The 16,363-nt window shown below is 43.0% G+C and overlaps 1 protein-coding gene across 2 annotated transcripts; it reads right to left on the bottom strand.

The window, feature by feature from the left end:
• Positions 1-308: 308 nt before the first annotated feature.
• On the bottom strand, positions 309-15,299 carry npm1b (nucleophosmin 1b). Of its 2 annotated transcripts, XM_068705307.1 has the most exons (11): positions 15,215-15,299; positions 14,834-14,916; positions 14,259-14,378; positions 14,064-14,157; positions 13,810-13,901; positions 13,602-13,654; positions 13,415-13,478; positions 7,825-7,923; positions 4,072-4,167; positions 3,924-3,998; positions 309-2,561 (listed from the first exon to the last, which is right to left on the bottom strand). In XM_068705307.1, exons 1-11 carry the CDS (start codon positions 15,261-15,263, stop codon positions 2,508-2,510), a joined length of 879 nt encoding a protein of 292 aa, XP_068561408.1. In that variant the 5' UTR covers positions 15,264-15,299; the 3' UTR covers positions 309-2,507. The 2 variants fall into 2 exon arrangements, with proteins under 2 accessions (XP_068561408.1, XP_068561409.1); XM_068705308.1 differs by lacking the exon at positions 7,825-7,923.
• Positions 15,300-16,363: the final 1,064 nt, after the last annotated feature.

Raw genomic sequence — 16,363 nt, 5'->3', positions numbered from 1 at the left:
AAACGGATAATGTTGGATTCTGATAATGAGGGAAACTCATCCAACATCCTGGTCTTTAACGTCTTCTTCAACAAGCAGATGTCAGCCGATCTTCCTGTGAACATAACCAGAACACATTCTGCAGAACATGTTCTGGCAACTGTGGGCAATATCAGAAGAATATCTCAGGAAGCTTCTTTTAATCGTTTCTTTCCTCTTCAACGTGGAAAGTTTATCCACCAGAACCCTCACAAACACAAAGCTCCTCTTGATCATCATACAGTAGACTCTGTCCAGAACATATTCAACTTACGATGTGTGACACAAGAGCAGCTGAGATTGACTTTATTCAGGTAAATGACAGATTAAAAAAACAACAACAATGGATGGATATGTTCATCTCAACACACCATGAATGAATGAATGAATATCCACCATGAGCAGTCATGCATAAACTAATCAATAAAGTTTGACTAAATGGACAACATGTTGAGTCAGCCTCCGTCACACTACAATACCTCAGTGTTTTACAGTTTCATTGACAGTTAACACGTTCGAGCCTCGTTTGTTTTCAACTCAAGTTGAAGATGCTTTTTAGCGCTGATGTTTTACTTTAGCTTGTTCAGATCAGACAGAAGGCAATAAGAAAAACACAGACGGGTCATTGACTGGATCAGAACAGAACTGCTTGAGTCTGATTACAGTAGATACTAACAAGGCAAACTTCAACCACATCTTTATGAACTAAACACACATCAGGTCATCAACAAAGGTCTCAACACTTCCTGTTGAAGATATTACACATTACATGATCAAAAGAAGGACAGACACATGGACTCAAATCAAGAGTTAACAAACAGGACAGCATTTTAAACTCCTTAAACACGTCTTTACCAAAGTCAACACAACATCGTGAACACGGCGCTGCAGAAGCAGCTGTTAGCGAGGGCGGATTAAGCGTTCAGCTGCTGCACTACCAAATAAAAAAGATGTGCTAACAAAGAAAGAAAGTACATCAAGTTTGATATAAGTATAAGATTAAAAAACAGTCAAACATAACTCCTGGATACAACGTAACATAATGCATCCTGCTCCTACTGAAACCTCAAAGGATAAGAAATGTAACGTTTAGGTGAATTATCAGGGCGACTTTAATGAAGAAGCCAAAGAATTTAACTATCCTTCGCAGACAACCGGAGGGCTGAACCGAGCAATGCGATTGGTTAAAGATGGAGTCTGACGGCCGACGCTCGGCTCATAAATACAGAATCAGGACCGGATACGGGATGGTCAACGCGTACGCACAGAGCCGCTTCCTGTCATCGAGCGCCGACGCTACGGGGTCGAGTTCTAGACGGGTTTCTGTGAAGGTGACGTGATCTTTTGGCATACGCCTCATGATTATGTTGTAATAAATAAGTTCTGTGTTCAGAGTCTTGAAACCAGCTTTTAGGAAATTAGAGATACATTAAAAACGGTGTTCATGTCACAGCACACTGCTGGAGCTAGTTAATCTGTTGATCACTTCGTATGCTCTGTCGCTTTAAGAGGAACAGCTGTGTTGGTTTCACAGAGCTCAGAATATTCTGTTCTGCTCTTATGATGATTGTTTTTGCTACAAATCATTTTGTAATCACTGTCATAAAGCAGACGTTAACGGGTTTGATATGAATTCACGCTGCACAAAAACACCATCCGCAATAAGTCGAGTCAGCAGGTTTGTCATATCTGGAGGTTTAGATGATTCGGATATTGAAGGATTAAACAAAAGTCCGTGAGCGGTTTCTTTTTTTTGGAAGCTAAGAAATGCTGAGTAAAGCAGGCGGAGCCTAAAATAACAAAGCAACACTATCGTCGTCAGCTGTCTTGGGTCTCTGATTGATCTCAGTTTACAGTAGAGATATTTAAAGGCACGTTCTGCAATATCTCCTATTGCATTGTTGACTAAGGACACACAGTGTCATGGATGCGAAGCACCTGAAACCGGGCTGAGCATGCGGCGACTACATCTTCTGTGATTTGACCGTTTCTCCACCAGACGTTTGTTTTTACAGCTGATGCTTCAGGATGTCTACTTTACATCGAGTGTAAGGTTTGAAATGTGGGTAAGTTGACTCTTTCTGGTCTGTCGTTCGTCTGAATACTTGTTTTGTTGCCAATTTTCATATCTGTTAAGTTACTGCAGCTATAATAAAAATCTGCAGGTGCGACATGTATTGCCTGCAGGTGGCGCAGTGTTAAGATTGCAGCAGGTGGCGCATGAAGGTGGACAGCGTCCCCTGGTGGAAAATTCTGCTGAACGAGGACGAGCGGCTTTGCGAGTGGATTAAGAAGGAGCTGCAGGAGGTGCTTCGCATCTAAAAAACAACTAAAAACAATGACACCTGCGTCAGTAACGGCTTCACCCATTTATCAGCACTCAGCCCTTCTGTTCACTCGACGAGAGCAACGGTGACACAATGAGGCCGAGCAGGAAATCTCGCTGACTGTGCCTTTAAATGTCTCGCAGGATGCAAAACGTACAAAGTTTACTTCTTCTCAATCTTCAGTGTTTGTACAAAACCCCAAAGGTCCTTCACCACCTGAGAGAGAGAGACAGAGAGAGAGAGAGAGAGAGAGAGACACAGAGAGAGAGACAGAGAGAGAGAGAAAGAGAGAGAGAGACAGAGAGAGAGACAGAGAGAGAGAGAAAGAGAGACAGAGAGAGAGAGACAGAGACAGAGAGAGACAGAGAGAGACAGAGAGAGAGAGAGACAGACAGAGAGAGAGACAGAGAGAGAGAGAGAGAGAGACAGAGAGAGAGAGACAGAGAGAGAGAGAAAGAGAGAGAGAGACAGAGAGAGAGAGACAGAGACAGAGAGAGACAGAGAGAGACAGAGAGAGAGAGAGACAGAGAGAGACAGAGAGAGAGAGAGACAGAGAGAGAGAGAGAGAGGACATGAAATTATAAATCTTCCATATGAAGTGGTGAACATCATTAGGCGTCTGACTCACTTTCACTCCAGCTCGGAGCGTCTCTCCGGTGGGAGCGCTGTAGACGGGCTGTTGACGAGGGGTTGGGTGGGGGCAGCAGTGCATACCAGAGTGTATGACTAGGTGCTCCAGGTCTGACAGATCTCAGAGCTTGGCTGATGAAACCAAAGCACTTCCACAGATGTTTCTACACACTGGGATCAACAAGCCCCCCCCCCCCCCCCCCCCAGCCCCAGTCTGAAGCGCTCTCACCTGCTCTCACAACGGTACCGTTAACGCTCTAACGCTGCAACGCCATCACAGAATAATGCTCAAATAGCTCTTCTGCCTGGAACCGTTCAGTCTGCGGCGATAACCTAAAAGGGTTCTGGGTGATTCATTCACGCTCCACCAAACAAAGTGCAGGGGCTGTTGTTTTTCTTCTGAAATGACAAGCAGCATTAGGAAAGATTTAAGTCCTGCATTTAGAGAGAGGTTGGTCAAAGGCCTCGAGTGTGAACGAGACCGGTACCATCCACATACCACCGGTCCCTTCATTAAGGCTGCAGAAGACGCTCGCTGCAGTAAATCACAGAGGAAGAGCTCTGCTTGGCAGGTGTACTCCCATTCCACCTCCAAAGAGCCCGCTGACACAAGATGAATATGATTCAGAGTGAACTCGCTGTGCCGGAGAGACGTCCGAGGCCGAGTGGACAGAGAGCGGTACGGGGACGGCGAGAACAAGAACGCATTCCTCCGGATCCATCGTGGCGAAAAGCTCTTAAAGCTCCAAAAACGAAGGCTGAAGTAAATGTGCCGCTAAGTGTTAATGAGACTCGATGCATAGATCACAGAGAAGAAGATGGAAATAAGATTGCATATTGAAAACATTAAAAAAACGTCTTGGATGTCTCGTAATCAGGGCTCTCAAACCCTCGAGCATTCAACAACACATGAAGGCTTCATAACACAAACGGATCAGGACTACTTACCTTTTTGTCTGAGATCTTGAAGGAACACCTCACGTAATTCTCAAACTTCTGCTCGGTCTTCGGTAGTGGTTTCCCCTGATGAACAGAAAAAGCCCGTTAAGTCAGCGGCTCACCGCGCCTCACACATTCAGTGAAGACTGGACTTTACCTCTCGGGCCGCTGTCGACAGCTTGCTCTTAATCTCAGTCAGAGACGGAGCTTTAGACGGGCCGGCCTGGGGTCTGTCTCTTCCTGAGGCAGGCGTCTTAAAGAAACACATCAGCTAGATAAGAAACACATCAGCTAGATAAGAACCACATCAACTAGATAAGAAACACTGACTGATGCGTCGAATAGAGAGAGATTCATAGAGGTGTAGATGAACAGAACTTCACATTAGGCCCACGGTCTTCTTGTACTTCAGCTCTCGCTATGAATGCTTTTAGTTTTCTCTCTCTCTCTCCTGTGTTCTCATGTGAACTCAACACTTATCGGTGACGGGTCCATTTGCTGACCAACAGGCCGGTCTGGACTACAAGCCCCACCGTGACCCATTTAGTCTGGGTCTGTGTTTACGGGCCTGGCGTGGACAACCAGCTGGAGGAGGATGAAAGCACGAGAAAGGACAAGAACTTCTAGCCTAATTACACCATCTTTTTATTTTTAACAAATACATGAGGTACAAATTATGCTTTTATTGTTTGCAAGCAGGAGAGGGCAAACCCCGACCCTCCGATGAGTAACAGAGTGTTTGTCAAAAGAGTTCTTCCCTTGATGTCAAACCTTAAAAGGAATACAAGTGCAGTTCATTAACGACTTCCTCAGGAACAGATTTCACTTTAACGCTTCTCAACATTTGTGGACGGTCAACAGTAAAGCAACGCGTCACGACTCCTCTTTGTCATGACGATCTAGCTGCCAGCAGGAGCGCAGAACCAGCCGGTCCACAGGTGTGTTCAGACCCGGGCAGCCGAGGCCCCAGAGGTCCTCAATTAGGAAGCGTCTTGACTGTGACACAACAACAACACACACACACACACACACACACACACACACACACACACACACACACACACACACACACACACACACACACACACACACACACACACACACACACACACACACACACACACACACACACACACACACACACACACACACACACGCGCCGTGACTGCGTGTTACACAAGCCACGGAGCTTGTCCCTACATGTGAAGCCGGAGTGGAATCCAGTGAAATTGCAGGTTTCATTGATACCAGAGACGCATTGGAAAGAGGAACAGAGCCGAGGATAAAGCAACTCTGAAGTCCAAACACAGAAGAAGAAAAGACGCAGAAGCAAACGGACAGTTATTGATCATCTGTTTGGCTGCCGACTGCTTCTAGTTCAGAACATTTCATTCTGCAGCGTAGGAGCTCGGTGGCACAGATCATTTTAGGGGAAAGGTCACGCATCGGAAGTAGGTTTAAATATCATTTATTTGTATCAGATTGACACTTACTGCTTCCACCTCACGTGTTATTATTTGAGTCACAACCAAAGTATATTAAAAGCAAATGAGTGTTTATGTTCAGCAGATTTAGGCTGCCGTAAACACCGACTCGTCATGAATGTAAGATGCAGGCAGAGGTTCAGTGGGACGACGTTTTGCCGGGTCCTTAATCTCCCACTTGTTTGGATGAAAGCGATGAACATATGTCAGGTGTTACTACTTCTTCCTTCAAACACCTTGAGGCTTGAAATAGTTAAAATCAGGTGGAATGTTGTGGTTCTCTCTCTCTCTGGTCTGACAACAGGAGAAGCGCTCATCGGTCCCTGTCCCCAAGAGAGCAGCATTTTATAGCACAGATCAAAAGCTATGAAGGGAAGAAAGCCCTGACGCACACATACCACACTACAAAAGAAACTGGTGCTGCTGGCTCCCGGCCAGACGAATGCACTACGTATTTATCATTTATGGGAAGCTCTCGACTTCCAAGGGACAGCTGTGGACCTGAAACAGCTGATAAACACAAGCACGGGCTTTTTCATCTGGACCAGACGCTGATTACAGATGCCACGAGACACGGAACCTAATCACAAGCACACCATCATCTGATGCAGCGTCTCGTCTTCCGTCCAGAGCGAACACGCGGTGGAGCGCCTCTGCTCGCCGGGTCATTGTTAGAACATCTGAACGCTCACGGGAAAAGTCAACAAACACAAAGAACATAGGCACCTGCTGCAGCACATGACAATCAGTGGCTAACACAATGACTCACACCCTCTGGGGATCAGCCCGACACCAGCGGTATACACTTTACGACCGTGACGTGTGCTTCAAGGCATCGTCTACTCCCCGGCCATCAATCAAAAGACACCAGCTGCAGGATAAAGCGTCTTCGGATCAGTTAGCCGGTTCTCACGTCGAGCCTGTTACACGAGGAGGTGCGGCGACACGCTGGGCCGCCAGAGGTGAGAACCGCGGTACTGGCAGCAGATCTGACGAGCCGGTCTAATGACCAGTCACCTGCGTTTAGCAAAGACACAAAAAAAAACAACAGACATCCACGCCTGCTTCCTCGCTCCTCAGGGGCATCTGGAAGCACAAGCTGCACCAGACATCAAACGCTGGTAATGGGGAGCAATTGGGAGAAGGTGTGTCCAGGAAGTGAGGGGTGTGAAGAGGTTGTAGAGAGGGAACAGTTGTTGTGGAGAGGTGGAGATGGGATGGGGGGGTGGGGGTGGGGTGGGGGGGGCAGCTCCACGGGCCACAGGGTTAAACTGGCGGGATGGTTTCCACAGACCGGCTGCCCATCGGCTAATCCCCCGGAGCATTTCAAGAGCCACTGTGTTGTGTCTGGACAACGGCCACTACAGAATCAGCTGCACTCTCCTACACACACACACACACCACAAACCCCCGGGGCCCCTAGGGGCCCTGGGGGGGGGGGGTGTCACTTCATCGCCTCAGAAATTCAGCAATCCAGCGGCGGCCTCTGCACGCCGACGCGTAGCGCCTCGTCCGACTCTGTCCGCGTCGATCTTTAATCACAGGAACTCCTGAAATGTGTAAACTTGCAGAGGCGCTTTGCCAATTTGTATTCCCCTCCTGTGTTACATGTGCAACAGGGAGTCGGGGGGGCATCAAAGGGGGGGCCGCAACTCAAGACGTCGGGGTCAGGCCCAGGGGTCGCGGGTTTAAACCCTGCCCCGGGAAACCCGCTTCGAGGTCAGGTGTGTTTGCTTAAAGAGAGCCAGAGATCAAGCTGTGGGTTTTGAGAGGCGGCCGCCCGACACATTCCATCCGAGACATTAACTATCAGGTTGAGCTAATTGCAATGTGCGTTCATCACATTCCTCGGGCTGGGGAATGGGAAGGGGTTTTTCTTTTTGGGGGCCATGTTTTAATTGTGAAAGCCAATAAATGCAGACAATTACACCCTTTGTCTTCTCAGGCTCAGGTTTGACCAGAATGAATTCAACACTAAAAGAAGTGCTCTACATTGTGTGCTGCATTTTGCCTGCAGGCCTGATCAGGTTTTCACTTCACACACTGTTAGAAGAGGGAGGTCCACGTCTGGAGCAGAGGAGGCTTTACGTGTGTAGCTGTCCACCGCTTTGTTCTGTGAAGGTGCATCTACTCCACCCATCTGTCAAAGCTGCTCCTTTGTGATCCAGGCGACGCATTCCTCTTTAAAACTCCACCACTACGTTACATGATGTCACTTATTAGGGAATGCTGGGTTTGACTGGAATAACTGCGTACATCATGAATCTGTCAGATAATCCCATGAACAAGGGGAAGGGGACAGGTGATATAGAGCTGTGGCTGAACAAACATCACATTATGTTGTTTACACCTGGTCTACAGTATGAAGGACGTCAATCAACTCATCAAACAACCACACTCTGAGCAGCCGATGAAGCCTTTCCTACCTTCGTCTGTGGTTTGACCGCTGACCCCGACGGTCTTCCTGCGGGGCCGTTTTGTTTCACCGGAGTCTTGTTGGGCTTCTTAGTCGGAAACCCTGAGCTCTGAGAAAAGGAAGAACACAACCCCGACGTGTGAAGAAGACTCCTCCAGCAGGACGTCCCCGTGCTACCAGGGAGCTGCTCCACTCGCATGTAAACACACCGGAGTGGACGCCATCAGGTGTTTTCACTCTCAACGTCAACGCTGCACATGTAAGCTATCGCTGGAAGCATTTCAACCACGAAGACAAAAGTGTGTAAGCGCTTAATTCTAAGCGCTAAAGGAGAAGAGGCAGTCGCGGTGTTAACGATGCTAAACGTGTTGCCGTTTAGCATCTACTGCTAGCCCCGGGCTAAGTAATCAATCTCAGACAGGCTCTGAATATTTAGCACCTTTAAGAATGAATAGTTTGTCTGATTAATGTTTGTGCAATAAAAACAGAACTGTAACCACATCAGACGTGTGATGAACCGTCTCCAGGTCTGTGACTCGTCACCGATCGGATCCTCGTCACCGCTCTCCACACCGGAGGCCTTCCCGTCAGGTTACCGCTGCTCTCAGTCACCTGTGTAATTACCTTGTAATAGCCGAGGCAAGTACCTGCATTTCCTGAGCACCAACCCTTCCCTTGGAATGGGCTACAAGTGTAATTGCCTGTGTTGACATAACTGCTACAAGGTAATTACACGTGTTGTTTCCTAGAGAAGATGCTGAGAGGAGGCTCCAGTGCGGACGTGAAGACTGATCAGAGGGACATTAACACACAAAGGACATCATTTAATCAAGAGGTTTAGTCCTAGATGAGATCGTCTCCTTGGGTTTAGTGTCTCCTGTCTGTTTATCATAACAGTTATTAAACAGACTCAGTGACCATTGTTCACCAGGAACAGAGTCCTCATTCTGCTGTTCATGTGAGGTTTGGATAGAGAAGGTAGGCTGGACTCTTGTCGTAGTGAGGACCTGCTCATTTGACAAATGAGACACATTGAAACAATTAGTAAAGCCCTACGCTTCAGTGACTCATTATCCCACTTAGAGTCCTGGTCTGGTCCTCTGTGAGGTTCAACGACTCTGAACACGAGGCGCAGCAGACGGACACGTTCAGACTGTGATGTCTGTGTGCAGGAGTCTTCTTAAACTTAACTCAGGTTATTTCATCAAATTGCAATTCAAACATCTAAATACAAGGATTACATATATTAATACAGCCGGGCCACTCTTCACTTAGTAACACATCCAAAGAGGACCAGAGCAGGAGTGAAAGATACGCAGCTCCATGACCAGGATGGAAGAAGACACCATGTGACCAGCAGAGATCAACACAAGCACACCTTCAGTTGAACTTAAGATTGAGCTTCAACGTTTGTCGACAGCGTCGCTGTAACACTGAACACAAACCAATCAGACAAACTAGAAGTTCAATAATGTCCCGATTTCCTGTTTGGATTCAATATTTCATCTTTCATCATTTGATGCCATACTCAATGCTACGGACACATTGTGTTTGGTGCTTAAAGCAGGAATGTTTAACCACATAAAGAGGTATAAAACACTACATTGACATATTGCTGATTTAGCAGTCCAACACAGGATAATTGCTCCCAGAAGAGACTTTCTAGCGTCGTGTTCTTTCACGACTAGAGCAGGAGACGGGATGACTCCGGAGCTGAAGAACAGGACTACGGCCATGTGTGTGTGTGTGTGTGTGTGTGTGTGTGTGTGTGGGGGGGGGGGGTACGAGGAGTTGGACGAGAAGACAACAGAATAAATCAACAGGTGACAGAAACGCTCAGCTGTCATCTGACCCCGAGGCGAGGATCGGCGCTCACGTCGCAGGTATGCGCATCTGCCCTGCTTTGATCTCCAGCCTGGCACAGTTTGCACTTGGATAGCGTGTTTTAAACCCCCCCCACAAAAACAAAAAAAAAGAAATCACAAACAGACACCGACGTAAAAAAGCCAGGCAGATACACACACATGCACTCACACACTTGCAAATGATTGTGGTAACACGCACAACAAGTGTTCAAAGGGAGAAGGCCAGGTGCAGCGCTGCAATGGCATGAGAGACGATAAAAAGGAGCAATCATATTAACAGTGGGATGACAGAGGGACCAAGATATGCAGAGTTACAGAAAAATGGGGGAAGAGGTTTCCCATAACTGGTGTGTGTGTGTGTGTGTGTGTGTGTGTGTGTGTGTGTGTGTGTGTCTCTGCATTCATATTGTAGATATATCCTGTTAATGTTTGCAGACCGTGTGCATTTTTGCAAGTATGCAAGTGAGCTTACACATTTACAGTAAGTGTACATGTCTACTGTGTGTGTGTGTGTGTGTGTGTGTGTGTGTGTGTGTGTGTGCAGGATAACACAGTGTCGTCTTGTTGGTGAGACGGTGAGAATCCAAGCAGATTACAGAGGAGAAATGCGATCATTACGCCACACGGACCCTGTGTTTTACTCGGGGAAACAGGTGGGTGCGTGAGCCGACAGGATGGAAAAAGTTCCATGTTGTGTCTCACAGAGAGGTGGACGGTCAGCGAGTGCAAGAATGGGACGGGCCTGCTGGAATGAAGCGCTACTATAGGGTTCAGTCTGTGAAGAGGCAGAAACAGGAGGGGAGCGGGCCGACGGCAGAGACGCACACAAATTCCTTTCACACAAAACATGAACCGAGGAGAAGCCTTGAAGACTCTGACACCTGGTGGACGACCGGAGCCTCTCCCAACCAACTCAATCTGCTGCATTACATGGAGATGAGTCATCAATCATATAGAGGAGTTATTGATATAGATGAGAGTTATTGATCATATAGATTAGAGTTATTGATATAGATGAGAGTTATTGATATAGATGAGAGTTATAGATATAGATGAGAGTTATTGATCATATAGATTAGAGTTATTGATATAGATGAGAGTTATTGATATAGATGAGAGTTATTGATCATATAGATTAGAGTTATTGATCATATAGATTAGAGTTATTGATATAGATGAGAGTTATTGATATAGATGAGAGTTATAGATATAGATGAGAGTTATTGATATAGATGAGAGTTATTGATCATATAGATGAGAGTTATTGATATAGATGAGAGTTATTGATCATATAGATGAGAGTTATTGATATAGATGAGTTATTGATATAGATGAGTTATTGATATAAATGAGAGTTATTGATATAGATGAGTTATTGATATAGATGAGAGTTATTGATATAAATGAGAGTTATTGATATAGATTACAGTTATTGATATAGATGAGAGTTATTGATATAGATGAGAGTTATTGATATAGATGAGAGTTATTGATATAGATGAGTTATTGATATAGATGAGAGTTATTGATATAGATGAGAGTTATAGATATAGATGAGAGTTATTGATATAGATGAGAGTTATTGATATAAATGAGAGTTATTGATATAGATTACAGTTATTGATATAGATGAGAGTTATTGATATAGATGAGAGTTATTGATATAGATGAGAGTTATTGATATAGATGAGTTATTGATATAGATGAGAGTTATTGATATAGATGAGAGTTATAGATATAGATGAGAGTTATTGATATAGATGAGAGTTATTGATATAGATGAGTTATTGATATAGATGAGAGTTATTGATATAGATGAGTTATTGATATAGATGAGAGTTATTGATATAGATGAGTTATTGATATAGATGAGTTATTGATATAGATGAGAGTTATAGATATAGATGAGAGTTATTGATCATATAGATGAGAGTTATTGATCATATAGATGAGAGTTATTGATGATATAGATGAGAGTTATTGATCATATAGATGAGAGTTATTGATATAGATGAGAGTTATTGATATAGATGAGTTATTGATATAAATGAGTTATTGATATAGATGAGAGTTATTGATATAAATGAGAGTTATTGATATAGATTAGAGTTATTGATATAGATGAGAGTTATAGATATAGATGAGTTATTGATATAGATGAGTTATTGATATAGATGAGTTATTGATATAGATGAGAGTTATTGATATAGATGAGAGTTATAGATATAGATGAGAGTTATTGATATAGATGAGAGTTATTGATATAGATGAGTTATTGATATAGATGAGAGTTATTGATATAGATGAGTTATTGATATAGATGAGTTATAGATATAGATGAGAGTTATTGATCATATAGATGAGAGTTATTGATATAGATGAGTTATTGATATAGATGAGAGTTATAGATATAGATGAGAGTTATTGATCATATAGATTAGAGTTATTGATATAGATGAGAGTTATTGATATAGATGAGAGTTATTGATATAGATGAGTTATTGATATAGATGAGAGTTATTGATATAGATGAGTTATTGATATAGATTAGAGTTATTGATATAGATGAGAGTTATTGATATAGATGAGAGTTATTGATATAAATGAGAGTTATAGATATAGATGAGAGTTATTGATATAGATGAGAGTTATTGATATAGATGAGTTATTGATATAGATGAGAGTTATTGATATAGATGAGTTATTGATATAGATGAGAGTTATTGATATAGATGAGAGTTATTGATATAGATGAGTTATTGATATAAATGAGAGTTATTGATATAGATGAGTTATTGATATAGATGAGTTATTGATATAGATGAGTTATTGATATAGATGAGAGTTATAGATATAGATGAGAGTTATTGATCATATAGATTAGTTATTGATATAGATGAGTTATTGATATAGATGAGAGTTATTGATATAGATGAGAGTTATAGATATAGATGAGTTATAGATATAGATGAGTTATTGATATAAATGAGTTATAGATATAGATGAGAGTTATTGATATAGATGAGAGTTATTGATATAGATGAGAGTTATTGATATAGATGAGTTATTGATACAGATGAGTTATTGATACAGATGAGAGTTATTGATATAGATGAGTTATTGATACAGATGAGTTATTGATACAGATGAGTTATTGATATAGATGAGAGTTATTGATATAGATGAGAGTTATTGATACAGATGAGAGTTATTGATATAGATGAGTTATTGATACAGATGAGAGTTATTGATATAGATGAGAGTTATTGATATAGATGAGTTATTGATACAGATGAGAGTTATTGATATAGATGAGAGTTATTGATATAGATGACTTATTGATACAGATGAGTTATTGATACAGATGAGAGTTATTGATATAGATGACTTATTGATACAGATGAGTTATTGATACAGATGAGAGTTATTGATATAGATGAGTTATTGATACAGATGAGTTATTGATATAGATGAGAGTTATTGATATAGATGACTTATTGATACAGATGAGAGTTATTGATACAGATGAGTTATTGATCATACAGATGAGAGTTATTGATCATATAGATGAGAGTTATTGATATAGATGAGAGTTTAGAGACCTGATGTCAGACCTCAGACTCATGACTCTTTGCTCTGTGAAGCTCTCTGATGTGTGATGTGTGAACACTGCTCTACTGATAAACTCTCCTCGCCTAACGTTCACACACAGAAATATAAAAACACCACTCTTACTTTTTTGAGCTCTTTCTTCTGAGGCTTCACATCGTTTTCATCGCTCAGGTCATCTTCATCGTCACTAGAAACAACGAGGAAGAGGAAACAAAACATTTGTGAATAACACTTAGCTGTTAGGGAGGTGAATGTGTTGTTTTTAAGGTTCGCACCACGACAGGAAGGAAATCGGCATTAACAGACATACTCGTCATCGTCGCTGTCGTCTTCATCGTCGTCAGAATCCATCTTTAGTTTTTTCTACAAGGAGAATGAATCATGATTGTGAACATCAGCGTAACGAATAAGCACCACAGACACAGACAGGTTAGTAATGACCGTGTTCAATCTTCATCATTAAACTTAAACTACAGTTTAAACTCAGAGGCTCTGGATGAATGGAACAGGCAGCTCACCAACGGAGGCTTCTTCCCCGACATCAGGCTCGCCGGCCGCTTCACCGGTGAGCTGTTGTTCTCCTCCTCTTCATCGTCTGAATCCTTCACGCCTACAGAGCAAACTCTGGTTACTGGTGAAGAATTCAACTCAAACATTACTGGAGACAGAGAACCAGAAATGCTACAGTTCTTTGTTTTAATGGTGTGAACCGTTAACGAGTGATGTTTTGTCTGTTTATTCCGGAGGAAGCAGCTGTTCCCTGAACACTCACTGACGAAATGCTGCCCGCTGATGTGAACCGGTCCAGAGCCAGACTGCAGACGGAAGGTCACCGGAGGAGTGATCTCAAACCCCCCTAAACTCAGCTGGACGAGAAGAAGATCGCCGTCACGACAACGAAGCACTTAACTTTAATCACCGTTAATGTTCTCTTCACCACACGATGTCAGCCCCGGCGTTCACTCACAGACGGCAGGACGGACGGCTTCAGGACCACCAGCGGCACTTTGGTGGATTTTCCATCGTAAGTGAGGCCCTCGATCTCCACCATGTGGAACTTATCCTCCGCCTCGGCTCCCAGACACACCTGGAGGAGCAGCACAGGTGACTCGTACTACACCGCCTCAAGTCTTCACATGTCTGGGACCTTTTCCAGTAAAGTATTAAAAGGTATTAAAGTAAACAAACACATTCGGTCTATTTTCTAAATTATTATTAGTTTTATTGTTTTGTTTTTAGTATAAAATAGAAATAGATTGCTGAGTGAAATCATGGAAATAATCACAACAACGTGTGTAACTACAGTGACATGGACATCAACACAAAGACACAGTAACTCTGCATGAGTACAACACGTTAAGCTCTTCTACCAGAGGTTTAAAGCTCTTTAACAGGCTCTAAACCTCTGCATAGTAATGAAACGCATCCTCTTCTATTAGGAGAACTAGCAGCTCATTTAGTTTAACTGTCACATGGGACACACATATGAATAATGTAACACAAATTATCTGTAATTACTGCAACAAAACGCGTCTTCCTTACTGCTTTGAGTGACAGCTGTTGCTCCGTATCATCGTCGTCTACGTCAACTTTGAACTCCCGTTTGTCCGATTTCAGGGTACAACCTGGAGAAAACGACAAGTGCGACGTGTCACTAGCGTTGCGTTTTGCACAAATGCATTAAAATAGTTTGCACACAGTACATGCTGGGATTCCCTGCCTCGCGACAGCTGCTGCGTCTCCACGCTCTGCTCGGCTAGCTAACAAAAGAGCTGAATTGGCGCGAGCAGAGGGGCTATTTTTAGCGTAACTTCCTCCCGCTTAAAGTGGATAAACGGCTAAATGTGCGTGATAAACATGGCGGAAGCTCTGTTTGTGTGACCGATATTTGTTATATAGGTTTGCCAGAATAAGCGAGCTCACCAAACAAGTACATTTGTGGTCTGCTCAAATCTGAGATATCGTCCTCCATCTTTGTTGTGGGTGGTTACACTTCCGTACACCGGTGTGACGGACACGTCGCCCAGCCAATGGGCGAGCAGGACGAGATTATGATTTGTAAACGCTGGAGCCAATGGAATTACAGACGGGGCGGGACACAGTAAAGGAGTGTGTTCTCGTGGTTGAACACTAGATGGAGCTCTCGTGATAGAGATTGAGTAAATTACCTTTAAACAAAAATATGAAAACTACAATGATCAGGGAGGTTTGAGGTCATTCATTGTCTTTTAACAGAGGCTATTACAGTATTATAATGTTTTAGATGCTTACGCACTTAAAAATGTGCAAGGAAAGGAATATTAAAACTCTTCATGAGGGTCAACAGAGGGCGAATAATGTTCAAATGTTTGATTATTAATAGGCTGTACAGTTTGATTTAAGTAGATACATTTGTTCTTTGCACGACCCCCAATTTTCTCAATACCCGCATGGTCTTCATACAGTCGTTTGTGTTTTCCTAATTTGAAACGGCTTCCTCAAATAAGCTTCACCGCTTTTATATTAAGATTGGGATATTCTCCCTTATGTCTATCACTTAATGCGCTGTTTGGACTAAATAGAAGAGGCCTTTGGTCAGTAATATTAAAAGGGCAGCCCAGGGGGCAGTTGCAGCCTTAAAAGAGTCTTCTGTGGTTGTTCAAAATATTGATAATAAAAACGGAGAGCCATTGCAGTCTCAGATATTACAGAGAAGAGAAATGAACACAAAGTATGTTTTAATAATGGTTTGTTTAAGGGGAAAAAACCCCAAACAACGTGTGCATGAAGACATTTCTCCTTTGGTTTGTGAATGATATCCTCTTTTAACTATAATATAAATCAGATGATTAAATATATGTGTGTGTGGCTGAAAGACTTAAGGTGTCAGTGAAACCATTACTTGTTTGTAAAGACAATACTTTTGATTCCTTGTCGTTCTCTGAATACTAGAGCAGTGATTCTCTCTCTGCAGGCTTTGAATCAAGGCCAGTCTGTACTCAATGTGTGCTACGGGCTTTTTGTTCAGCAGTGACTCTCTCACTTTGACTCCCTGACGACTTGACTTTGATTAATTTCCGTTGCATGAGAAAA

This window comes from Cebidichthys violaceus, unplaced genomic scaffold (assembly GCF_023349555.1).
Source record: "Cebidichthys violaceus isolate CVI_PGR_0920_01 unplaced genomic scaffold, fCebVio1.0.p SCAF_113, whole genome shotgun sequence".
Taxonomy (NCBI): Eukaryota; Metazoa; Chordata; class Actinopteri; order Perciformes; family Stichaeidae; genus Cebidichthys; species Cebidichthys violaceus.
Note: the sequence above shows the minus strand (reverse complement) of the source record. Positions and strands in the feature narration are given on the sequence as shown.

Bases quoted from the DNA above. Each gene is read 5' to 3' on its own strand.
- npm1b (XM_068705307.1), bottom strand. From the start codon at position 15,263: ATGGAGGACGATATCTCAGATTTGAGCAGACCACAAATGTACTTGTTT. The intron at 13,655-13,809 runs GTGAGCTGCCTG...TTCTCCTTGTAG, and splicing joins CGGGGAAGAAGCCTCCGTTG to AAAAAACTAAAGATGGATTC. The intron at 3,999-4,071 runs GTAAAGTCCAGT...TCTGTTCATCAG, and splicing joins TGTCGACAGCGGCCCGAGAG to GGGAAACCACTACCGAAGAC.